The 27644-nt window shown below is 38.5% G+C and overlaps 3 protein-coding genes across 3 annotated transcripts in view; 1 reads left to right on the forward strand and 2 right to left on the reverse strand.

The window, feature by feature from the left end:
• The window catches only part of LOC306999441 (uncharacterized protein), a 135682-nt gene extending 113628 nt beyond the window's left edge, over positions 1-22054 (reverse strand). Inside the window, exon 1 of the mRNA XM_079614115.1 lies at positions 21832-22054. The gene's annotated coding sequence lies outside the window, so the exon portion shown is untranslated. The remainder of the gene's footprint in view (positions 1-21831) is intronic.
• Positions 1-27644, forward strand: part of rpe65a (retinoid isomerohydrolase RPE65 a) — a 222353-nt gene that overhangs the window by 13130 nt on the left and 181579 nt on the right. The window lies entirely within an intron of this gene.
• On the reverse strand, positions 1684-21463 carry LOC306999268 (uncharacterized protein). The gene is made up of 9 exons (XM_079613810.1): positions 21132-21463; positions 20778-20832; positions 19256-19417; positions 12845-13030; positions 10035-10289; positions 9873-9959; positions 6347-6449; positions 6222-6266; positions 1684-4542 (listed from the first exon to the last, which is right to left on the reverse strand). The coding sequence occupies exons 1-9, from the start codon at positions 21197-21199 to the stop codon at positions 2006-2008; spliced, it is 3498 nt and encodes a 1165-aa protein (XP_079469936.1). The 5' UTR covers positions 21200-21463; the 3' UTR covers positions 1684-2005.

Raw genomic sequence — 27644 nt, forward strand, 5'->3', positions numbered from 1 at the left:
GTGGCTGCCATAGAACGGCAGATGACGTGGACTGTCTGTTTGGTAGCTCGAAGAGACAGGTCTGTGGCTGTGCAAAGTTCTTAACAGCTTCATGGTCTAAAGCGCGCTTAGGGCCGAATCCACCTAATTCCCTTTTGCTAGTTTAATGATGGGAAAAATGGTTGGCGTGCATGGTCTAAAAGGGTTATCCATATTCTCTTAATGAGTAATGGGCGTTACATACAATAAACCAATAAGAGTTTCATCTCCCATTCCCTTTAAAAGCCAGTTGTGCTCGCGCCATGGCGGATTCGCTATTTACATGGCAGAATTTGCAAGTGGAAAAACTGAATGCTTCTCTAGCGAGGAAACAGATGCAATTAACCTCCTCGCACACAAGCAGACCATCTGAGGGACAAAGTGTACACGCGTTGGGGACCAGCCTATAGGTCCATATTACAAACGCTCTCTTTAAATAGCAAAAAACACTTGGGCACCGCATTGCGCTGGGTGTATGATAGGGCCCTAATACTTAATATCATCCACAACCTCAAAAAAGAGAAATCTAAATATAAAAAAGCAGATAAGAAACATGGAAGTTGAAAGAAAATATTGAGTTTTCAAATTTTACTTTGGATACAAATGCAAATCTGAACAATTTATAAAGAATACATATTTGCTTGAGACAATAAACAAAGGTTTAAAACATTCAAATAAACATATTAAGTAATATAACATGTATGATAAAGTATTTTAGTTATTACGTATTTGATATTACTCTTGTCAAAGCTCTGATTTCAGATCGACACACAACAGCAATGCAGATCTCATTATGGAGGTCAGGAAAGAAGCGGAGGTTCCGCTTTGGTGGGTGTGCCTGACCACTTGTAAGGAAGTGCTCCTTCAGTTTACAATGAGGCTCCTCGCTTTACTGATAGGACCAAACGATGTTTAACTTAGCAACATTGGCTGCCCACCAGCTGAACCTGAACTAGAACCTCCCTCAACATCTAGCTCCTCAAAACGTGACCCCATAGAAGGCAGGTCTTTGTCCAGACCAGAAGAAATCACTGAGTCGCCATGCTGCCTCAACAGACACACGACCCAAACTATGGGGTGCGTATAGTGTCACTTGACTTCATCTGTGGCCAAAGGGATTGGCATGTGTGCACACGTGATTCAGACAATGGGCCCTATCTTGCACCCAGCGCAATTGACTTTGTACACCGACGCATATATCATTCCTATTTTGCACCCGCGCACAGCGGACTTTTCCCTCCACAGACGCACGTCGGTAAATTAGGGAATGAACTTGCGATCGCGGGGGCGGTTGAGCGCAAAGAGGAGTGTGTTCCGGCGCAAAACTTCCATGGTGCTATTTTCCAGTTTTAGAAAGCAATTGCGCCACTGACCAGGAAAAAAACAGTCTAAAGACAGTGGCGCGTTGCGCGTTAGTGATATGGTATAGTCATTTATCCCGCCGGGAAAATAGCAACAGCGCCGGGATCCGCCCACAAAGTTACTTGCGCTTTGACACTTGCGTTTCAGATCGTTAAAATAGGGCCCAAGACGTTTCCATAGTGTTAATGTAATGATGCAGTGTCGAAGTTCCCTCAAAATGGAAACTTTTGTTCCTCATCTGTCCGTCTAAGCATGCCATGGGAAATTCATGTTGAATGGACATAACTCCAAAGTCCACCAGAGGACGTTTAAAATGTCACATATTTATTATATGCTACATATCAGCAGTTAGTATATATTGTTATTGGCATTTGAAAAATAAATAAACAAACAAATAAATAAATAATATAATGCAAACACTGCATAACTGTAACTAAACAGAAATTAGAAATGTAGCTACAAAAGTGAGACACATGAGGTGCCAATTTGCAGTCCAAAGTTAAGACATTTTCACATTTACAAACACATTTACACATTTTTTTTTTGACTGGATATAACCATGATAAAGTCAAATGTAAATGCAACTGATTTAATTAGATCAATTAAAGCACATGGTGAGTGAAAACTAACAACTGTGTTGCTGCTTTTCAAAATCCCAGGGGTAAAAGCTTGAGGTGTCCGGATCCGAGCCAAATAACATCTCAGCAACACTTTGTTGAACAGAATCAGATGAACTTGAGGATACCATTTTACTGAGCTCAGTACAGAAATAGTCAATTTCAGTAAGGTCAGCCTTTTTAGTGACTTTTCCACCACAATCTGTAGCCTCTTCTTCTTCTTGGCTTATGTTGGTCACAAATGAGCCAACATCAGTTGTATTAAAATCAAAAAAGTTGTTTTTCATTGGGTCAAACGCCTCAGGGTTGGGAAGGCTCATTTCAGAGGTACTCCATTCAGAACCGCTGTGGATTACTTGATTAAAATGACTAGCATTTGTCAGCATGGAGCTAGGTTTGTATTCTCCAGAAACATCAGATCCATCTAGGATGGGTCCAGTAATTACATTTTCCTCACTACTGTAAGCATAGCTCTCTTCATTAGATGGGCAAGAACCAAAGGGGTAACAATCATCAAGTTCGGATCCACTGATATGATCACTTAGCATATCACAGGACACAGTATTGATGAAAGACATCTGCTTGTCCTCTGGATTATTTAAATCTGTGTAAACTTGTTGAGGACTGAAGAAGTGACACTTTGTAATAATATTACCAGACTCACAGTTTTCTGTTTCTGAGTCAAATATTCCTGTATCAACTGATTCAGGACTGAATGGATCAGGGACATGGATTTCAGAGTCGCTCTGCTTACTGGTTTCCAAACCTTGGCCTTGAAGGTCAATGCTACATTTGCTTTTGTAAGTAGGTTCTGGACTAAATGGAGCATGGGTATCAACTTCATGATAACCAGAATCTAGTCTTGGAGCTTCATGAACAACAGTGTTAATTTCTTCAAATCCAGATACACAATTGACTGGCTCAGCAGGTATGGGACTGAATGGGTCAAAATACTGGAGTTCGAATTTACTCATGGCCAAGGTTTCAGAGCAAGACGGGCTGTGCTGTTGTGAACTACTGGATTCAGGGACGAGTTGCTCACAAACATAAACCCGGTCAGTAGCTGATGCATCTGTCTTACTTTGTAGGCAAAAGAGGTCTTGAACTGGAGAATTTGGTGTACTACTATCTGTATCCAGGAATGATGTATCAGGAACATGTTCAGCTGCAGTGAGATTTGCCTTCCATTGTTCATTCCACTCTAAATTAGACAGGTTTTGGGAAGCATCTGAATCCTCAAATGTAAGACATGGAATATGTAAATCTGCCCACTCAGAATCAGACCCTAATACTTCATTACATTTAGGAGGGTCACTGTTTGTCGTGATCTCCGGCTCCACATTCTCAAAATTGTTCTGCTCATTCTGTTCTGGAGGGTCACTGTTTGTCGTGATCTCCGGCTCCACATTCTCAAAATTGTTCTGCTCATTCTGTTCTGGAGGGTCACTGTTTGTCGTGATCTCCGCCTCCACATTCTCAAAATTGTTCTGCTCATTCTGTTCTGTAATATGGCTGTGTTGTTCTGTGTCTTCAGGCTTTGGACTGCAACATTCAAATTCATCTATATCATTGAATTCAGGGCTCAAAGCAGGATCCTTCCAAGGCAACTGCTCGTGGGACTCATCTTTCTTTATTTCATTTGTCTCAGGACAAACTGGACTATGATTGTGTAATTCAGGGCTACCAGGATCTAATCTCACAGTGAAAAAGAACATATCTCCATATTTGTAGTCATTTACATCTAAAGCAGAGGGTTGAGAAGCACAAATGGAAGAAGTAGAGGCATTACTATTTATATCATGCAACTGTTCACACAGAGGACCTGGACTATGATCGCTGGAGAAACTCTCAGTATTTCCAAGTTCTGAATGAGAACAATCTTTGTCATTTACAGCATTTTGTTCCGAAGAGAAACGATGTTCAAAAATCTTCTCAATATCACTTATGCCTGGGAGCGGCTCAGGGTCACACGGACTTAGAGGAAACCCAGTATAGGACCCTGCAATGATTCTCTGTAGACCACACAGTGAGTTAGCTCTTTTAATAAAACTGGATCCATCCTGAACTTCAACTCTGTCCTCCAACTCTTCAGCTTCAGCAAATATACTGGAATCGGCATCAAAAGAATTAAACACCGTAGAACTGTGACTAGAGCCAGATTCATGGACACACTCTTCACTGAACTGAGCTTCTTTTGATAGATCTGGTTGCACAGCATCGTGATTTTGGTCTTGTGTGGCATTTATTTGTACACCAGAATTGGGGTCACTGCTAGATTCAAGACTCCTATTTTCAGTGGACATGGACACACAATCAAGCTCTCCAGTGGACAGTTTGAAGTCAGCAACTAGTGGCATGTTGATGGGAGTATTAAAGGTACCATAGTCTTTTACAGAGGACTGGAGAGGGTAGTGTACAGTGTCTGGAAGACTGTTCTCTGCAGTGATGAAGTCATCCTGACAATGGTTTTCCTCTGGCATGTTAACCAGGAGAGTGTCAGAGGCAAAAGGGTCTGTGCCTTTAAACGGGTCCCTTGGTAATTGCTCTGAGAAAAACAGCACCATATTAGTCACTGTCTGAGAATGGATTGACTCTCTTATTCTCTGCAATTAGTGCATTTCTGTGTTGGGAAATAGCTAACTAAAAGTAGCAGTGAAACAAACGTATACCCATTTATCATCAGCTAAATTATTTTCAAAGCAGTGTAACTTTTCCAGTAACAAGCACATTTTTTAAACAAATTTCTGTGATTTCTAAGTTAAATTGTATTGCACATGCAGTTATACAGCAGAGCAAACAAAGGTGATAATCAAACCTGCTCTCATGTAGATATGCCTGTGCAGAATTTGGGCTTTTCACACTTAAAATCGTTAACCTTGGGTTATTCTAAAATCATGGGTTAGCGGAATCCTGGGTTATCCTTTTCCACTCAGTTCAGTATTTTCCCTTGGATAGTAATTAGTCCTGGGAATTTAAGTTTTGCACGGTAGATTTGTAAACACCTGGCCTAACATTTTTATTCGCATTTTTATATGCTCATTGTGGCGAGCAGGACAAGGACGAGGGCCGTGAGAGAACGGCGCGAGGCTGGTGTTATGTTTGCTGATGAGCGACACCTGCGCGACGCCCCGGTCTCGTATCTCTCACGGAGGAGCGGAAGCATAAAAGGAGGAGCGACGACAGAAAAGAACAAAGAGTACAGGCCTGGATTTATCTTGTTTTGTTTCTGTTTTATTGTCTGTGGCAGCAGTCGTCCGTGATGGACTGCTGCCTTTACTTTTGTTTATTTATGTTAGTCTTTTAAAAGACTCAAAATAAATATTTAAGTCTTTTGAATGTTCACCGGTTCCCGCCTCCTTCTTCCCATTACAACATACTGTGTTACACTCATCATTTAGGCTCTTATGTTCCTGTCTATACCCAGTTTGTAAGTTTTCACCATAAATGTAAGAATCATCACACCATAATATTTACCTTTGGAACAGCAATGTGGAGCTACCCCACAAAAGCAGTGTTAAGGCCCCCGATATACTCACGGCGAAGTTCTTGTTCGTTCTTTGCTTAGGGTAAAACAACAACAACAACTGACCAATGGTAGTACAAAGGTGTTTACCAGCTGTAGCAAACTTTTCCGGAAAATTCGCTTTGGCAAGCTGTTTCGAACTTCCAAAACAAACTCCAAACGAAGTTCGGTTTGGCCTGATTTGGTTTAAAATGACGTCACATCAGTTCATTCTTCGATTTTACTTGAAGTATATCAGCGAGCAGGATTTCGTAAAATTACAAATGTGATTTTTTTCCCCTAAAGGATTACTCATGGTTAAGAAGTGTGAAAAGACCCATTATTATCCATTGTAGTGATATATTTGGCATAATGAACTTGATTCTGTTACATAGATTACATTGTTACTCTTTTTTTTATTAGAAATTTTGAGTAAATTTGTTTGTTCTAGTTTAATGCTCTCATCCTAATTGAGTTTCTTATTGTTTTGCACCTTGTAAATACTGTTCTGATTGCAAAAATGACTGTAGTTAAGTAACTGCAGTGTAACTATATTACATAAATTAGTAGTTAGTAGCATTGGAAGATAGCTTTAAAGAAGATTCCCTAACACTTATACATTTTGTTATTGTGCAGTTTGAATAAAACTTACTCAAAACTTTGTTTTAAATATGTACACTTCATCACAGGAAAAAAGTCAGGTTTCAAACAAAGTTACCAACCTGTCACATCAACCTTTGGAAAATGGTCTTCTCCAAATACATCACCTGAAAATCATTTAAAAAAAAGTTGTGAGACACATGTAAATGTACAATCCAGAAACAATCAAGCCATAACAATCACTCACCATAAGTGAAGGGGTTTGGATGGAAGAAGTCAAACTGTCTGTTTGTTGCTTGACTGGGTTGAATAATCTCAAAGTCTTCCTTCTCCATATCAGAAGAATCTGACTGTTTCAAGAGAGAAATCATAAGCTATTGATTGCTCAGTATCAGAAAAAAAAAATATTGTTCAGTTTTACAATTGATTTAGTAAAAACATATTTTTTTCAACGATTGTTTTAGAGTGGATTTTATAGTTACTCGCTGTTTTTTACACTTCGTTTTTCCTTAATCTGAGCATTGCTGAACATAGTGGTTGTGAATAATGTCATTGGTCAATGATATGCAGCAGCCACAAACAAAAAAGTATCTATTTATATTTCACAGTGTGTACATCTAGCAGTCGAGAACGAAAAAGCTGCGGGATACCAGTGAACAAGCTTTGCTCTGTAAAATAACTAGACACCAGTTCTACGTCCTCCTGTTTCCTCACATATTTACAAAATGCATGGATGCACATTTGTATGCGATGGTCGAGGGCCAATTGAAGATTCAAAGGACATGATAAATGACATCTGGAAATAGATGCAATGCGTCTGGCCTTCAGATTCCTCCTTCCAGATATTCAGGGCCAGCACGTCCTGATATAAAAGGACAACACTCGGTGATGTCCTATTTAAATCATCACGGGGGCATGCAGTCTCCCCTATGGTGGTTCTTTAATGAATTGTTCTTTTGAGCATGAGCAGTGCTCGAAGGGGGGCGGTACTCACCGGTACGCAGTACCGGCACTTCTACATTTTACTCTTAAGCGTACCTGCACTTTTTCTTGCGTACCGCTACTTCTCGCATGTAGCCGGTACTCTACCACTGACAGAAAAGGCGTTACGGCCGTTTCACACCACAAGTGTGAGCAGCGCATATTTTTTTCGGCATGCATGTTAATCAATGAGTGCAATCACACCGGGAGGAGCAGCAGTGAAGAGGGGGTTTCGGTGGCGAGTACAAGCACCTTTTTCCCCCCACTTCAAGCACTGAGCATGAGTTCTTCAGACTTTTGAGCTAGAGTAATCACTGAACCAGTTCATGAAATCAAACTGTATCAAACTTTAAGACTTTAACAGAGCCAAACACGTCTCTACAGTGGATGCTTTCTCATGTAGACCAGTTGACATCTATTTTTTAGATTTGTTAGTGCTGAGGGCAAAGTAGTTTAAACATTTCTTGGATTTGAGCCCCTCAATAGCCACACAGGTGAAAAGCTTGCCGAGTGTGTACTAAAAATGGTGCGAGACTTGGGGTTGGACTTGTCAAATTGCCGTAGACAAAGCTATGATAATGCAAGCAATTTGTCCGGTAAATATAACGGACTTCAAACGCACCTGAAAATGCAAAACCCTTTAATTCACTAAATGCCCTGTGCTGGTCATTCTTTGAATCTCGTTGGTGTCAACAGCATAGATGATTGCTGTGAGGAGGTCACATCCTTTTTTTGTATTTTACAAACCCTTTATACCTTTTTGCAACGCATCCACTCATCGCTGGCATCGAAAATTAATGACAGTGACATTCACATTAGATTGACTTTTAAATCTCTGTGTGCCACAAGATGGAGCTGTAGGGCCGACTCAACCAAAGCGCTCTATGAAAACTACAATATAATTAGAGAAACACTTGCAAATATTGCTGAAGATTGCAGTGAGAAAGCAGACACTAGACATGATGCTGCTGCACTCTTTGGAAAGCTGAATAAACTGGAAACAGCGCTAACGACTACATTGTGGCACAATATGCTAAGCAGATTTATGGCAACAAGTGTTCATCTGCAAGAAAGTGTGTGTGTGTGTGTGTGTGGGGGGGGGTAGGGGGGGTCATACTGATGAAACTACAGATGTTGTTAAAAATATTTGATAAAAGAGTTATGATTTTTTTTTTGTTATATTCTACAAAAAAAGTGTCATGTTTCATTCTTACAAAATTTTATAAATTGTTAAGAAATTGCACTTGTGGGATTGTTGTGGTTCTGTACTGGTTCTTTTAGATATTACTGCTGCTTTTAAAAATGTTGATCACTGTATAAGTTGAGAGGCTCACAGTGTGTTGGCATCTCTGGAACAGCCTTGTATGGTTCTCTTCATACTCATCAGACAGGTATTTTTCAGTCAGAGTTCATTAGTATGCCTCATCCACAGCATCTCTGTCCTGTGGTGTTCCCCAGGGTTCTGTTTTAGGCCCGATTGCTTTTTTCACTATATTTGCTGCCTCTTGGGCAATTAATAAGTACATTTAAGGGTGTTTGTTATCATTGTTATGCAGATGATATTCATTTATATATTTATTTTAAGCCTCGTGAAATTTTAAAATTGTCTGCTCTTCCAAATTGCATAAACTCTATAAAAGGTTGAATGGCAGATAATTTGTTCTCCCAAAGGTGATGGACAGTCTTTGCCCTTTATCTTATTCTGTTAAACATTACTTCTTGTCTTAGCAATTAATCCGTGAAACGATTTCAAGTGGTTAAAAAAAAACTGCCACCAAGCTTTTAACTAAGTCGTCAAAGAGATCACATGTAACACCAATTTTAATTTCTTTACATTGCTGTGTAATGTAAAGAAATTGAATTGCAGTTAAATTTAGAATTCAATTGAAAATTCTTGTGATAGTGTTTAGAGTAGAGTAGTGGTCAAGCTCCTGATTATATAAAAGAGTTGTTGCAACCTTATAACTCCAGCAGGAATCTGAGATCCTCTGAACAGGTCTTGTTAGCCATCATTCGTTCTAGACCAAAGACAACATTCCAGTTCACACCAAGGACGATAACCAAGGATAACGATAAAGGTATAGTTCTAAAAAAATTATAGTTCAAAAGTAAAGAATAGCGGAGTTCATACCACAGCTATAACGATAACGGCACAGAGAAATAATATCGTTGGAATCACTTTCAGAATGATCTTATCCTGCTGATGAACAATAAAAACAGTGACAGCCAATCAGAATCCATCCTTCTTTAAAGAACATTTAAAGTGACAAACAAGTGTGCGCTTAGAATAAATAGAACAATAACGTCCGCTGGTGTGGACGCTTATATATTTATAGTTATTGTTCTTGGTGTGAACGGGTCTTAAAGATGACTGTGCCTTTGAAATTGTTGCTCCCAAATTGTGGAATGCTCTCCCTATAGACTTAAGATATGTGGACACTTTTAAAAAGCAGCTAAAAAAACACTTGTTTAAACTTGCTTTTGTCTAAATAGTTTTGTATTAATCCGTTTTTTTTATCTGATTGTTTGTTTTTAAAATATATGTCACTCTTATTTTGTTTTCTTTTTTATATTTGGATGTACAGCACATTGTGACGTTTGCTCTAGAAATGTGCTATAGAAATACTTACATTGTGTGAATGCGAACTGCAGTTTGATTGAAAACAGTTAAACAAGCAATGCAAGACAATAAACAGATCTGAATATGAACTAAATGGCAAAAGTCAAATTGACTGAACACATCCCACAACAATGAAAAAAACAGGTACAAGCTCAGTGTATGTGTGTCCTACCTGTGGAGTTGTTGATCTGAACATAACATCCTCCTCTTTGACCTCCGTCAGTGTGATCTCAGTAAAAGACGACGAGCCACTGCTCTTCTGTAATCAATAACAGATCATGAGTTCAACAAACTTATAAACAACTAGGAGCACATTGAATGCCAATGGACATACCAAGTTCTCCGTTGAATACTGCATTTTATCAAGCTCCTCTGGGGTGCTCTCCTGCTCAACATAATCTACTTCCTCTCTTTCCTGTTTGGACACGATCTTCTCACAGTAGACATGATCACACTCGCTTTCTACAACATCCACTTTTCCAACCAACTCCTGGTCCAAACCCACACAATCAGCATCTTCTGTCCTCTCAGTCATTACACTTTCACCTGTTATGAGGCCAGCAACCAGCTCACCCAGCTTCTTTTTAACCTATTCAACAAAAACAAAAAGTAACTTAAATTTACACATTGTAAACAAGTAAGAGATTGCACATCGAGAATCATGAGCAATATCAAGGATGGGTCAGTCCATCTCCAGTGGTCCAATAAATGTGGCTTGACCATTTTAAATTGTTCTAATTTTTGTTTGAGTGATTGCCTCTATATATTGGTATAGCAAAACCACAATTTTTTATTGTATTTTACTTGGTTAAACTTAGTTTGATTAACTTTGGGTCCACATTTAGGTTCAGGTATACAGTGAGAAAATGTTTTTTACTGACATTTTCACATACATCCTCTATAGTCTATAGCAGCATTACACTTTAAAGTTGGAGTTTGAGATTCTGCTGGCCACAGAGCTAGGGCTACTACAAATCTGGAGTAAAGCCTCCTTTATTCACAAACTTTAAGGAATGAACAGATCAATATATGCACAACAAATAATAAAAAATATACAGTATCTTACAGGAATTCTGTTTATGGTTGAAAAACAATAGCTTTTGCTTGTCAATTAGGTCTAAAACAGTAGCCTGGCTCCGCCCTCCTACGTACTTCCGCTCAATTTTCATTTTCCTTCAGAACTACGTCTGGGATTGTGGTGTATTCTTGGGTTTCCTCCAGTAAATTTTTTACCGGTCCAATCAGCGAACAGAAGGAGTGGCTGAGAACGATTACGTTGAGGTCGTTAGTTTGAGTCGTCATACGTCACGACCAAAGGTCAGCGATTGGTTATGGCAGATCCAGAGTGGCTCTGGGCAGATCCAATAGTTTTAAACTTCAACAGAGGACCCGCCTTCAAGGAAGTTAACGCTTGTCAATGGAGAGAGGCCAGACTCTCTTTAAAAATGAAATGTACGAGTCTGGTAGAACCAGGCTACTAAAACAGTGGTTCTCAAGTGGAAATCTTCAACGGAGCACAAATAATCAACCAGCTTTTCAATGTTCACCCACCTGAGGTGGACTCACTCTGATGTAAATTATGTTATCTCAAGATGGACAGGGGCGCCGCTGACCAGGGCCCTTAGAATCGTCCTAATCTAGAGTTAACACTCATTCACTTCACAAACTCATAGCGTATTGTGACAGGCACATCCCTAATGTGAAAAACACGTCTTAACACCTGTAAACAGGGCCTGAGTAATTTAACTAAGAATGTTACATGAAGGCGACAAAGAGACAGCGAGTCACTGTTATACCCTTTGCATTAATATCTATATTAATTATTAATTCATACAAATTGTTGTACATTAAATAGCTGTTAAATGGAGGGTGTTATTGAAATTGGTTTGTGAAATTTTACAGATATTGGTACAGACTACTGAAACTCTGATGTTATGTCTAATGCGTTTTAGAGACTTTGTGCCAATTTAGCTCAGTTTACTGTAGTTATTTCAGTTAAAAAACACACTAACTTTACACAGTTTGTGACATTTCATTAATGGACTTTGAAGGAATTCAGTATTTGATTTAACAAGAGCGGAAGAGTTCAGGACCAACCCGTTGCCATTTTGAACTGGCGTTTTGAAACCAGTGTTTTATTTGTGTATTTTTTTGCAATTTCACTTGAGTTGATGTAGGCCAATTATAATAGTGGCCTAAGCATTAAAGTCACAAAGACAATAGGGCTCAAATCAGGAGATCACAGACAGGATGTAAAACCGTCATGTATTGTTATTATTATCTATTTATTTTACAAAAAAACTCCACAAACATTATAAGTGAACCTCAAATAAAATTGCATACTAGTTTTTGCCAGCAAGAATCGTGAAATGTCACTGGTATAGGTAGCTACTACTGAAATGTTAGTATTTTGAAAACACTATTTTCCATAGAGATTTTATTTTTATGTGCAATATGGTTGTATATTTAAATAAATAAAGTATATAGCACGTTATACAACACAGATGGTTTCAAAGCAGCTTTACATTGATAAACTGGAAAACAGTGATTCAATGATGCAAACAGAGTTCAAAAACAAGAAAATAGTAAACAGTCATTATTCAGGTGAAATCAGTGTATTGTTGATTCAGTTGGGTTCAAACCTCTCTCTTTACCAGAATTCATTAATGTGGGCTCAGCCTGTGATTGAAATAGCAGGTGAAAAGGTATTACTGTGTCCGAAGGGGCTCTTCTCAATATTATATGAGTTAATTTGCTATTACTTTATCAAATAGTTCATTAAAACAAACTATTTTACTTTCTCTTTTGTCTTGCTAAGTCGAGGAGTTAGAGAAATATTGTATTTTAGCCCTCATTCCTTCTACTAATTTTAGTTTTTGTAGGTAGCAAGTTTTTATGGATTGTTTTCTCATCCCTCTCCTAAAGACTGTGCTTTCAGTGTATATATATATTTGCTGTGTTCCTGTTTATTTTGGGTCCACACCACAACTTAGATGTAGAAAAGAGATGTTGCAAAGCTAGAATTTAAATTTATAAAACTGTATACCAAAGCATAATTTCACTTAGTTAATTAATTATGTGAAGTGTCTACTGGTACCAAAAATATGAAAAAACAGACTAAGAACATGGTGACTGAACTGTGACCTGTACGATCTCCTCGAATACGTCCTGCAGCGGAGAGATCTGTTCATGCAGGCTTTCTGCGTGTGCTTTGGCATACGCCACCTCCCGCTGGATCTGGAGCAGGTCTTCAGCCGCAGCACACAGCTCGGTGTCGTACTGCTGTACTGTCTGCTCCAAGTCCTGCTGCTCCTCCTGCAGGCACTGCAGCTGCACACACACACACACACACACACACACAAGGTCAAACACACTAACAGATGGCAGCGACGTAAGAACATATTTTAGTATTATTTGTACCCCAAACCTGGTGTAAATTGTGGTAAACTGTATTTGTATCTAACATACAGTATAGGGCCATCACTGCGATATGTATATTGTGTTTTTTCTGTGTGCATGTCTAAACTGTATTTGTGAATACAACAGAAACTCCACAGCCAAACCCCTACTCTAACCTACAAAAATGAACAATACTTGTTTTAACCCGTTTACTTCCCGTTTGAACCCGTATTTGAAGTAAAACCATAGCAATCACAATTATACTACAGATTATACTACAGTTATGGTTCCTAAAACATGGTTACTAAATGGATACTGCAGTATTTCTAGTAAGTTACCATTGTTTTAAAACCATGTGTAACACCTTTTCAATAAAGCCAGAGGTGACTCGGGAGTGGGCGTATGAGTATGAATTAACTTCAATAAATTCATATTCCTTAATATTGCTCAGTGCCTTCCTTTATTCTCCAAAAATATTCAAAGACACACCACCGCTGTCCTCTTGTCATCACTTCTTCAAACAAGGTCCAGCATGTACACACAAACAACAGCTGTCCACAATCACCTTCTCTGTACTGCCACCCAAAGGTAAGTGTTACCTTTCAAATCTTCCCAGTTACTAACTCCAACCAACTTGCTACTTATCCCCATGCCTATTTTGCCTCCCAATGGTCAATAGCAACACTGTAACAATAGCAACGGCCTGGTCAAGCAGGTTCACAAATCAGACCCTTCCTGTCAAGACTACTGGCAGGCCTTCCAGCCAGCACGACTACACATCTGCAGATGATCCAACACGTGGCAGTATGTCTGGTCTTCTGGCTCCCAGTTGTGTCCAGAATCAAACGTAAGGCTTTTGCCGCTGGCTTTCAGAACTACACATCCTTACCTCAATTCAATCCGACAAGTATATGCTCCCTCCCACTAACTATGGTCAGTGAATGAGCAACATCTTGTTGTTTATTCACAATTAGAGTTGGGAAATGAAAATTGATTCCAATTCTGGAATTGGATACTTAAGTTCAGGAATCAGATACTTGTTATAAAATTTTGATTTTGCTTATCGGTTCCTGTGTGTGCATTTTAATGTGGTTTTAACCATTCAAGCGCAATAAGACATGAAAGAGAACTCAATTCGCACAAATTATGTCAAAATACCCTCGTAAACACAGTCGGTTTTGTCTTAAATGAACGTAAACAGCTGAGAAAGAAAACGCATGTGTAACAGTAGGTATATTGGATCAGTGTGTTAGGTCTTAAAGTGACAGCAGCCTAATAAACCTGCTACAGTCAATGTCATTAATGTTAATCAAAGAACAAAAGAAAATCTCTCAATGATCTGCTTAACTTTCATAAGGATTACTCTATATTTTATTTAAAAAGAAAACTATGCAGTCTTATATTACATTTGATGGACATTTTTGAACTTTGTTAAGATGTATTTATTTTTTGCTATTGCTAATTTGCTTATTTCGAAACTGGGAATCAATGAGAATTGTAATCAATAAGCATAATCTGCACTGGAACTGTAAAGGCTAAAATTCAAACGATACACAACCCTATTCACAAAGAGGCATATTCACTCTCCAAAACCTTCACTCTCTCTGTTCCTCTCTGGTGGATGAACTTCCACATGAACTCCTGAAACCAGCACATCTGGCAACTTAAAAAACAAACAAAACGCTGGAGGGGAAAGAGTTAACTATAAAGTTTTTACTTCAGGGAAAAAAGAGAAGAGTTTTGGGGCGTTTTCACACCTATAGATAGTTGGTTTTGTTCCGAAACAGGCATTTCATTTGTTACAATGTTTTCAAGAAGCAGCTGAAGACACAGCATGTCTCCTCTTCTCTAGCTTGCTGCCTAATCTTTGTCTAATAAACCTTGCATTGTATATTACAAATATTTTTGGCTCTCTGACAAATTGCTTTTGCTCTTTTGTAAGTCGCTTTGGATAAAAGAACTTGCTGAATGCATAAATATAAATGTAAATACAAATGATACATTAAATAAATAACTTTATCTGTGCTGTAATGACATTTGTATGCTATTAGAGACCCACCAGAAGTCCCCAGTAGAAAAGTGTAATCGGTCAATCTCTAATCATATAGCTTCAGAAAACTTGGAGTATCTGCATTAAGCGAAACATTAACAAAAACGTCTAAGTCTGCTTTCCTTTTTAAGTACACTCGCATCTTATTCATCCAAGCTCTTACAATCTCCAGATTGGACCACTGCAGTGCTCTTTTGGCCGGCCTTCAGAACGCAGTAATGTTCCCGTCTTTAATCAACCAAGAAGAGCTGACATCACGCCCCTCCTGGGCTGCGTTTACACGGCAAGTCTTAATGGACAGATCTGATCTTATAAATGGATCATATCAATGTTTTGTCCTGCCAGTTTACACTCACGTTCGACACAACTGGTGTCCCAAAATGATTCTGTTGTTGATCGCTTTATTATGCGACATGGTTGACCCTCGGGTTTTGAATAGCTTTACTAAAATTATTTTATAATTCAATCATGGCCAATCGGGAGAGAGAGAGAGATTGTGAGTTTGAAGTATGTAATAGTGAAGCTGTTACAGGGTATCTGCACATTTGATAAAGTAAAATTTAAGGCTTTTTAAGACCTTTTTAAGACCTGAAGAAATCAAAATTAATACCGTACATTAGGGGTGTGCAATATTAACAAAAATATATCTCGATATTTTCAAAGTGTTGTTGATAATAATTAGATGATATTTGCTGATTTTGTACTGGTACCATGGCTGGTTTAGGCCTGTTGTTGACAGCAGACTCACGAAGATATTCATATTTAACATATTCTATGCAGTGGTCAGTTTACAGTAGTGACTGTATTAATTTAACCTTAAATTGATTTCCAGGGGAATTTTCACCTAAATATGGAAATTATTTCTAAACGTATTTAGAGGTATGCATCACCTTTTATGTCAAATTCTAACATTCAAATTAAATTCTATTAGAATAACACAGTACCACTGTCAAATTAAATTATATTAGAATAAGACAGTATCACTGTCAAATTAAATTATATTAGAATAAGACAGTATCACTGTCAAATTAAATAATTAAATAAAAAACCATCCTTGCAGTGCAGAGGTGACACAGAAGCGGCATCCGAACTGGCATTACTATATTTACACTTAATTTGCAATTGCATAAATAAAGCTATTCAATATTTAAATATGAAATGATTTATAATTTTAACATTTTAATTAAAGGGTACTTTAAATATGAAACTAAACCCGCCAGTAGGTGGCAGTAAGTCACTGTCTTAATAAGCGAGTCATTGGAGTTTTATTCAACCGATTTGTTCAAACGGCCGATTCATTCATCGAATCAAATGATTCGTTCAAAACGCGGATTTCAGTTTTTAAAAAAAGAATCGCTGTCTGTTGGACTACAGTTTCATTATGAAATTCTCGTCGGCGAAATAAAGGGGGAAACAAACAATATTGACAATATAAAAAGTAACACACAATGTTAACTGTATTGTTAATTTAACTGTTGTATAAAATAAATAGCAGATTTGCAATTGTGCACAGGAAAACGGCACTCTTGCTCGTGATATTCTAATATAACAACATAATATGATATAAATTTAATAAGACAAAAACTCATTTGGGGACATACCTATAACTACACTGACACATCACGCAGTGAAAGCAAGCAGAGACAAATGCGATGTGAGCTCGCACTCGCAGTGCCTCGCACGTAGTTAAAACAATGATTACAATATCATCATAGTTCATAGACAATCCTAAACACAAAGAATGAACTTACTATTGAACTGACATTTACTCGTTCTCTTATCCTCTCCTCTCGCGTGCAGGAGACAGACGTAGTAGGCTAATACGCTGCCGTAAATGACGCGAATTGTCACGTAAACAAGCAAATCCACAAAGATAGAATAATAAAAAATAATATTTACGCTAATTAGATAGTTTTTATTTGGAAAGTATTTCGATACGTCTAAGTCAAAGTGTTATCTAAAATTTAAGACTTTTCATAAGTAAAAATAAGACTTTTTAAGACTTTTTATGGCCTTAAATTTTAAAAATCGAATTTAAGACCTTTTAAGACTTTTTAAGGATCCGCGGGGACCCTGTGTTAGTTTTTTTACAAAAACAGCGGATTTATTTTTTACAAAAAAATTGCTGAGAAATAGCCTATAATGAAGCTTTCAGTAGCAAAGCTTTTTTTAAAAGCAGAGGCTCTTTTTTATTTGTATATATTGCATATTCAGATAAAAAAATATTCGGGGGGCCATGGAAATTTGGTGAAGAGCACAAACAGGCACATCTGCTTCATGATATGACATTAAAAAGCGATCTTTATGGGAACGTGTCGCTGTCAGGTCTAATGTCCAGATATCGGATGTGTATCTGATTTAAAACAACATTTGAAAGTGGTTCAGTGAGTAAAAAATTATTCCTTTTTTTGTACCAGTGTAAATGCAGCCTTGGTTTCACTGCACTGCCCTGTAATCCAGGGATGGCAAACACTAATAATAATAATAATTTGTTACATTTATATAGTGCTTTTCTGAGACCTCAAAGCAAGGGGGGGTCTCATCAACCACCACCAGTGTGCAGCATCACCTGGATGATGCGACGGCAGCCATATTGCGCCAGAACGCCCACCACACACCAGCTTACTGGTGGAGAGGAGACGGAGATGACGTCAATCAGTGTATATATATATATATATATAGGGATGATTAGGAGGCCATAATGGACAGAGGCCAAGGGGCAAATTTGGGGATTTTTAATGACCACAGAGAGTCAGGACCTCGGTTTAACGTCTCATCCGAAGGACAGTGCTCTTTGTCAGTATAGTGTCCCCGTCACTATATTGGGGTGTTAGGACCCACACAGACCACAGGGTGAGCGCCCCCTGCTGGCCTCACTAACACCTCTTCCAGCAGCAACCTGGTTTTCCCAGGAGGTCTCCCATCCAGGCACTGACCAGACTCAGCCCTGCTTAGCTTCAGAGGGAAACCAGTCTGTTCTGCAGAGTTCAGCTCCAACCCTAATTACACAGCTAATCCAGGTCTTTAGGTGTTGCTAAAACTTGTTGGAGTTGGCTGGAGCTAAACACACGGAGCGGAGTTTGACACACGTGCTGTAGATTGACAATGAAAATGCTTTGAGGGGTGAGTGGAATGACTTTCTGTGGTAACTGACAGTGGGATACAGATCCATATAGAGCTTGAGTTGTATTTAAGGCGAGACACGGCAGGCAAAAACATCAGGGTTTTTTTCACTGGTCAATTTTGAGATTTTGGGATATTTGTCTTCAATAACATGTCTTCTTTCAGACTTGTGGTGGAAAAAAGTCTGTAGATTTCTCCTAAATTCAACAAAAGTTGGTGTTGGTGTCATCCCGCTGCTCCGCGATCTCTGTCTGCTCCCGGTCATCACACACACCTTTAGAAAGCTCTCTCTCTCCTGTACAACACTGTTGGATCCAAATATGGTCATTTCCCTTATTTTTTTTCAGCAACCAAGGGCTGAATGCGCAATCTCATTTGCTGATGATAAATCTTTAAAGCCCGTTTCTCAAAATGACTTTTCTCTCATTCTCCAAGTCTGAAATCTCCACTTCAGTCGCACCGATATACACTAAACGTTCCAGTCTTGTGCCTAGTTATATTATGAATACATTTACAGAGGGATTTGTAAATATATTATTCCTATCCTGATTTATATAACATTTTATTCAAAAAAACATGGCGGAATTTTTTTTTTTAAGGCTATTGACAGTATATTCTGATTTACAGAATAACAGAAGTAGATATCCATAAATCCCTCTGTAAATGTTTTCCCCATCTAATTTGGGAACACAATGAAAAAATAATTTTTAACCCAATACTCAGATTTCTTTTTTTTTTGTATATATATATATATATATATATATATACAAATTGGCGCATTAGATATTGCCTAATTTGCATATTTAAACATTAAACAGAAAACTTGTAATACATTTTTTTCTCATCTTAATGTAGGTAATCAACTGGGAAAGTTTCATGGTGATATCTGCTTTTACCCTATTCACCTGTAGTGTCTCGCCTTAACCTGAAATATCCCTTTAAAAAGGAACGTTTCTCCAGAAATCATTTAAACATACGCTTACCACTTCCCTCTCCTGTTTCTGGAGGTCATAGATCCCCTTCAGCTCTTCCTTCAGCTGGGTCTTCCTCTCTTCCAGCTTCTCCATGCTCTCCTGTGTGTCCCGGCACAAAGCCTTGACCGTCTGAAGAGTCTCCTCTTCCATATGCACCTCATCCTTCAGACCCTGAGGATATATTCATGAGATATGTTAACCTGATCCAAATCTCTACACTCATATCATTGATAACAGCCGTACTGTATGTCATCTTCTATCACATAAATCCTATGACTTTTTGTGCAGATTATGAGAGAAAGTTTTCAACTTCCAACAACTTCTCAAAAAACTTGAGTGTACCCAAAGTCTAGCGCAAAACAAGTTATATATATATATATATTGTATTTAGAGTTAGTATAGTAATTACATATTAAATTATTATGGGATCGCTGTCCGGCAATATAAAAAGCTTCCAGAACCTTTATTTTTGTTAAATGACTTTTTACTGCATTTTAAAAAAGTATTTATAACCTATTTTAATGACAGTGGTGGCAATAAAACACTTGTTTTATTTCTTGAGTATATCAAACTTTATTTCAGACCCAGGAGGATCCATAACACAAAAAAAACACAGAGTAAAAACAACTAATACAAAGCCTTCCACAATGTTCAGTGTCTAACATACAGACATGTTCGCCAATGGTTCCACAGCCTGGAAGAAAATCTGACAGAACTTCGTAGCCAAAACAGCGATTAAGTCATTTTCTGACTCAGATACCCTACACATAAATCTATACATCAAGTTATGTAAAAGTGCAGAACAGGTATAGGTACCCCGGCACTGACAAACACATGGCTTGCACTGGAGCTCTCAGCAGCCGCCCTCATGCTGTCATTATAAGCCATTGTGAGTTGTCTAATGCTGCCTTGCTTATAACGACACCACAGGTAGGCAGTGTACAAAAGTGTACAGTGAGATCTTCACAGATACAGAGCACATGCTAAACTTGCGACACAGCATGTTCGCTTGAGCATACAGCTTCCCACGCTGCCGATATCCTTATCATCTGGTCATTTGCAATAATACTGTACTTTTGAATGAATGTTTATTATTTTATTCATCAAAATAGAACAACTGTTGCTCAAAATATATTATTTTAGGTAAAGTATTTGAATCGCTACCAGTGGCTTTTTACCTCCGCCGGTAGTGCCATATCATATGGCGCATTTTTCTTAAGGGGTGTATTAGCCCCGTCACAACATTAATTTATGATCTCTATGGTATATCACACATGTTGCTGATCTCCGACACTAACAAAGAAGACTGGCATGGAACTTATATTTTGAGAAAACCATATCACGGCTAAAAATACAGAATCATGACCATAAAGTCAAAACAAATAGCGACGAATGACTCTTCGCCTGGAGTATGCGCTCAATAGATGCGCGCTTCGAGACGCAGAGAAAGAAAGACAGCACTAAGTGGCAGTAAATCATAGCTAGAGCTAAGAGCTCATCAATGTATATAGTGCAGAACATAACACAGTACCTTAATTTCGTTATCGTCAGAAGAGTCTGTACCCTGAGCCTGAAGCTCCGTGTCCCTGAAACAATAAATCACGTAATAAAGCCAATATTATTTACGCAAGATTTCAAACGCAAATAAACACAAGATCACTGCAGACATACGTTCAAGATTATGCAATCCATACGTGTCAGATGATGTCAGGATGATGAATCACTACAGTGCATGCAGACATTATGGCATTATTATTTCAGTGCATAATTAACCTCGACGTGCAAAGTGATGTTTTTTGAAGGATGACGGTTAAATCGCATTTAAAGACTAAGACTGCGTGCAGCTGCTTATATGTATAAAGATAAGGACCATGCATTCGTGTACCTGGCAGCGGATGCAGCGCGCGCTCGTGCCGGCCGCAGGCAGTCTAGAATAAAGCGCATCATATTCATACGCGACACATCATCTGCAGCACACACGTCACGCGAGCGGGTTAATGCATAGCTGTGGAAATATTGTTTCGACTCTCTATGAAGTGTATGCTGTCAAATAAAGACGTGTGAATGAGACGTTCTCCTTGAATCGCTGTCCGCTCTCCTTCAGCTGCGGCGGGGATCACGTGACCACGGGCTCGGGCTCGTGACGGCGGACACTGCACGAGACAAACGATCCGAGCCAGAACCGACCGGCCCCATATGGCACGTGTCCACTGGCGTAGAAGAACCCCGCTGAACACACACACACACACACACCACTATAGTGTGCTGCCGCTGTGGGGGCGTGTCTGTAACAGCCAGAGTTTTCACTACACCATCAATACAAGCATACTGTATAGCTTGTGGACAATCTAAAGTTAAAATTAAAGTCTGAGTTCTCTAGAGTTACGGTCTTAGACACTTACTGGCAGAAAATGAAATGTAAAGTACAAATCCGTGCTTGGAAACCAAAAGAGAATTTATTTTAGAGGATTAGTTCACTTTCAAAACTAATTTTCCTGATAATTTACTCATCCCCATGTCACAATCCCAGTCGAGAAATAAAGGGTCTTATCCAGAAAATCTTGATCCAGATCGGTTATTTTCACAAAAAAATAAATAAATTACTTTTTAACCACAAATGCCAGTTGTGTACCATCTCTGAGATGCACCACACATTACGTAATCACGTTGGAAAGGTCACGCGTCATGTCATCTATCTAAGTTATTTGTCTGTGTACTCCGGTTCAAAAAGGTAGCGAAGGGCGAAAAACTCCATCTCCTTTTCTCCTCCAAATTCAAAATCGTCTGACATCTTTGTTTTAATTTATTTTATTTAAAAAAAATTCGGGACCTTTCCAACATGATGACGTAACGTGGCGCATCAGACTTTGAAGCTGCATTGAGACGGACATTTGAACCTTCTTTTGAACATTGGGATAGATGGTTGCCATTTAAGTCTATCCCCATTGAAGCTGTGTAGAAAAATCCTGGAATGGTTTCCTCAAAAACCTTCATTTCTTTTCGACTGAAGAAAGAAAGACATGGAAATCTTGGATGACATCGGGGTGAGTAAATTATCAGCAACTTTTTTTTTTTGAAAGTGAACTAATCCTTTAATTACGGTTGTAGTAATTGCCAGGGTAGGGAATTTTTTTATAAACACTTTTTGTTATGTAGGTTGGAACGGTCCTCACATCCTGATAGTAATCAACAATAGAAGTGGTCTAAATATTAAAGGTGCAGTGTGTAAATCCTATCGGCATCTAGTGGCGAGGTTGCGAATTGCAACCAACAGAAGTTACCGTGTCCGACAGGAAAAGACGTCGTCGTCTGAGACAGCAGAGAGTAGCCAGTTAAGCAATGAGGTTTCTTTACAAAGAAAAAGAAAGAAATTATATTTACTTAATAATTCAGTAAAACGATATGTTATTGCAAATATAATTGTTACTTGTTATCATTGTGTCAGTGTTTTATTCGCTGACTTTAGCTTGCTTCTTTGCATGAAGAAGAACACAGTGACGAAATGCGCTCTGTAGAGCAGTTTGTACGTTTAGGGCTCCTGTAGAAACATGGTGGCGCAAAATGGCTATTTCAATGTAAGGGGACCCACGGTGTATGTATATAGAAATGGCTCATTCTAAGCTAATAAAAATATACCGGTTCATTATGTAAGGTCTTAATACACCACTGAAAACAGTTATATATACTATATTGCATTACTGTCAACAGATCCTCCTAAATATTACACACTGCACCTTTAAATATCTTCTTTGAAGTCTCAGAACCCCAAAAAAATGCTCGTCCAATCATTGCATTCGGTCCGAATGCAATTGACTTGTTCGGTGTCTAGTCATAGCGTGGGGGAAAACAAACTTTGACTGAAAAAGCATGGTGTTAACCCAGTATGGCCTACGTAGAATCAATTATGCCGCTCAACAGAGCAAGTGATCGGTATTGGGTCGGATTGTCCGTACAGTATCTGTAACTGGACAAATAACCCGACGGAAAGGCCCGATGTCTCGTTTCCCCACTTTTTTGTTTCCTGAGTCTCCAGGGAAGAGACAGCTAAATTTAGATTATTCAATCTGACTGTATTATCAGTATTACAGGGTCATCCAACAGTTCATTAAAGGCACAATATGTTTTTGGATCAAAATATCCAAAAACCACTAGAACTGTTACGAACTGAACTGCTCCGAGACATGAAGGTTGAGATCCAAATGCAGCTTTAATTAAGAGGCAATCCAGACACGTAATCCAATAAAAAGGCAATAGGTCAAAACACAGGTAGGCAGTCCAAACAAACAAACTGTGCAGGCGACCAGGGCGGATCAGGCTGAGCAGGCGACCAAGGCTTTATACAAAACAAAACTTAATATGGTCAAAATTATGGCCTACTCATGCTGTTCACTTTCATAAATCAACATAGATGAAATAAAAAAATAACATATTATTTAAACATAAATATGAAACTAAATACATTTCTTTAATGGCTACAACAGGCTTACAGAGAAATTGAATGTCGGAGTGGAATTAGAGCGAACGCTGTTTTGCCGGTGAGCATGTGGGGCAGGGGTGCGTTTTTTGAATAGCCTAATGATCAAATAATTCCCAGCGATCGTCGAATATTATTTTTGCTTGAAATGTCCATCCCTACAAAATACGAAATGTCTTAATCAGACAACAGACCAGCACCATAGCATAAGAAAAATATAAATAAAATAAATAAAATAAAAATACGTTCAAGTAAATCATTAATAAAGGAATAAAAGAGGCTCAGTAGCTTCTACAGCATTATATTATATTATTATACAACTTGTATAATACAAGCATGTAGTCGGCAGTTGTTGTTGCTGTTATGTGACTAACTGTGCGTTCACACCGCCCTGCCACCGACGCCGTGAGATTCGGGGATTCTCTTGCGCTCTGACGTAGATGTTAGAATGCGTGATTTTTTTAAAAACTTTATTTAAAGGAGCCACAAAGCAAATAAGAACTGAACATAAATCAGTATCCTATTTTGTGCAGACTGGCCACACGTAGGGTATAAGTTAACCTAAAAAAATATTTTATATGTGAAGGTAACAAAACACCAACAATTTCAGACACCTTTTTCCATTCGTCGTTCTTTTTATTAATGTCCCTGTATGTAAACAGGGACAAGTCGTACAATAACGGGAAACCCGCAACAGAAATGATTAACTTTTCCTCCATTTTGCTTAGGAACTAATGTGGTCGGAACCAAAGTTTACAGGATTGTGTTCTCTGGTATCCTCTCAGGCGGAGGACTTCTACATTCCGATTGGTTGCCGCCGAACCGCGTCATAGCTTATTACCATAAAGTTGACTTGATTTCAACTCTTCTCGCCACTCTCGCCGTCCAAGACGCGCCGCCCTCTCCGGAGCTCGCGGCCGGCAGTGTGAACGCACAGTAAGCAGTGTCTGACTAGTCGACACGTGGGATGATGACATCATCGTTACACAAAATATACGGATTGGCTGTACACACGAAAATGCAAGCGTGTCGTTTTCAGATTTATCCACTCTAGGACCCGATTTTAAAAAATAGCGGTTTCAGTCTCTCAAAACGCCGGATCCGTCTGGGCGAAACGCCAATACGACACAAAATTTGTACGTACAGTAGGTAGTCAACCAGAATGCCTATAACCGCCGCGCCAGCCACCGCGGCAAAACTACCACAGTAAAAATTAGATTAGATTAGCCTTTATTGTCTCCTGACGGAGAAATTCATCTTGGGCATTCGAGATATCAGATGCAACACAAAAAACACAACACATAACATGATTTACCAACAAATAAGCTACCATAATTTACGACGACACACCACATTCCCTCCCACCCCCACCCCATCCCATCCCATCCCATATTCCTAGCACTTTCTATTATGCTGTAGTAATATGGGATTAGTAAAATAATCCAGTCGCATTTCAAAGTCATTCGCGAAATGACTGCCAGGTGGCGCAAAGGGTCATTGTACAAAACAGCAGCACCGTATTTTGAAATGTAAGTGGGGTTAATGTCAATTAACAGTAAGTATGAAATACTATAGAAATTTTTTTTTAGGACAGAAAAATAGAATCATAATTTAAAAATAGAGACGAGAACAATATAGCCTTTATTTCTTAATGTACGCCTAGACGTCGGTGGGCGACATAAGCCTTTTGCCCGTTGGGAGCAGCGTGATCAAAAAAATAATACTAATAATAATAACAAAAATAACAAACAAAAATAAATTGATGAAAAAAAAGCTGATTATTTTTTTTACTATTCTATTGAGGAATGAGACGAATGAAGAGCGCTTCTCTGGAGAACACACACTGGAGAAACCGGGCATTTCTCAGTGAGTAAATTCATGGCCGAGTGGTAGAACTTACGTATCGATCATTTGGAAGACACGAGTTCGAATCCCGAACAAACAGACTATTGTACAATTTATATTAGCCTATTAATGCATGTCATAGCCTATTATTAATGCAGACAATCAAACAAACAAACAAAACATTTTTTTATATAAGATAGCCTCTTTTTTTTTTTGGTTCCCTATAGCATAAAGAGTTTGTAAAAACATGGTTTTAAGCAAGGTGCGATTTGCCAGGGGGACGGGCATTTCCTTCTGGTCTAAACATCCCTGCTTCTGCTGAATTATTTTAATCCCCCCTCCCTCCACAGTAATCAATGCTATAAATTACTTCACCAATACACCATATAAAATATATATAATAAAGATATGCAACAGGCACGTTTAAACGACAAACAATAAAATCAGAACCAGTTTCAGTTACGTTCATGGTTCCCTTAATGCATGCACGGCTTTCAAAATGACACAAAGCGTTTTGAGATTATTTTTAATGATATATTGAAGTTTATAATGAAGTATTTTGGCACACCACGCCGAGTGGCGCTATCCATTGTTCTAAAGTCGGGTTTTATTCTGGCATGTTGAATAGTGTTCGGCAGACGCGGCGGCGCGTTCATTTGGATTTATTTTTCTCATGTTCAGCTAAAATAACTTTTTAATTTTTAGTCATACAGATAAGAGTAGCCTAGCCTACATTATTCAAAACTGTAAACTTTTATTCATATTAGGCTAACGACAAAAGTTGATCTGTCGTCTCTGTCTCCGAGAACTGCGCGTCACAAAAATGAACCGAAAGCCACTTGCCTCCGCTCAGTCACGATAAGAAATCGGCTATGTCTAAAGCCTTTAAATGTCTAAATATTTAATAAATGTTATCTGATCAGGTAATCCGTATGAAACTGAGAGGTGCAGAGGATCTACTCAGACATGTTTAGCTATTATGTGAGCGCTTCCCAATGAGGAACGGACAAGGGTGAAAATCTCGCTATAATTAAATGTTGTCTAGACTAAATCGCCCTGAATTAAATAGTAAAAACAGCTCAGAAAATGTATTTGTCTAAATGTTGCGATATTGTTTCATTTAAGTTCATCATTATTCTATAAATGTTATTTAGTTTAGCAGCAGCACCACGACGCACTGTGGTTCGAGATATAAACAAAATAATAATAATTCACAAATCGCTCCACCCTGGTTGTAAGGATCCAAAGATCCCCGCGGAATTTAACATTGAGTTGAACATTTTGTTCATGACAACAAATTAATATATTTAGTTTTGCTTGGAAAAAGCTGGCCCAAACCGAGGTAGCGTTTTATTTCTTCAATTATTGAAATAATGAAATGTTTAGTAATAAACTTTTATGACAGAAATATATAGCTAAATAATTAAATTATTTCATTATCAACACTTTACTAGCCTAATGCTAATGTCTAGAATTAAGTGTGAATTGCGACTTCTCTTTGTTTTAAGTCGGTCTCAGACTCAGATAGCCTGTGGGGGGTTGGGGGTTCAGGAGGTGTTAAATGTTCTGTCTTTCATATGGAGAGTGAGCCTGATGACCAGGCAAAGGCAAAATACTTTTAAAGATAAATCTCTCGATGTGTCCAAATGTAGGCCCTATATCCTATTAAATTATAAATATTGTAGTTGTATGTATTGTATTTAAAGGTTTTTCACACACAATTTCAGTTGAAGTGTTCAACCCATTTGTTTCAACTGGTTTTGTAGAGTTTTAAAATGTTTGAGTAGTGTGTTTGTCAACAATCTGGCATTATCTAAACATGAACTATTGACGAAATGCGTTCTTGCCAACTAAACGAGTGCGATGAGCAGCAGATACAGAGCTCTTTCATTACATATTACATGCGCTTCTTGAGGCACACGCGTGCGGTCTCTTGCTCTCTCTCCCTCTCTGTCGTGCACGTGCTACGCGGTTTGGAGCACATCTCTGTCTCGCGGGCGCGCTCGCGATTATTTAGCTGCAATTTCTTTGGCAATACAAATTTATCGCAAGTGTCGCAAGAATAAGATTCTGTGTTTC

Source organism: Phoxinus phoxinus, assembly GCF_949152265.1.
Source record: "Phoxinus phoxinus genome assembly, chromosome: 5".
In the NCBI taxonomy this organism is placed as follows: Eukaryota; Metazoa; Chordata; class Actinopteri; order Cypriniformes; family Leuciscidae; genus Phoxinus; species Phoxinus phoxinus.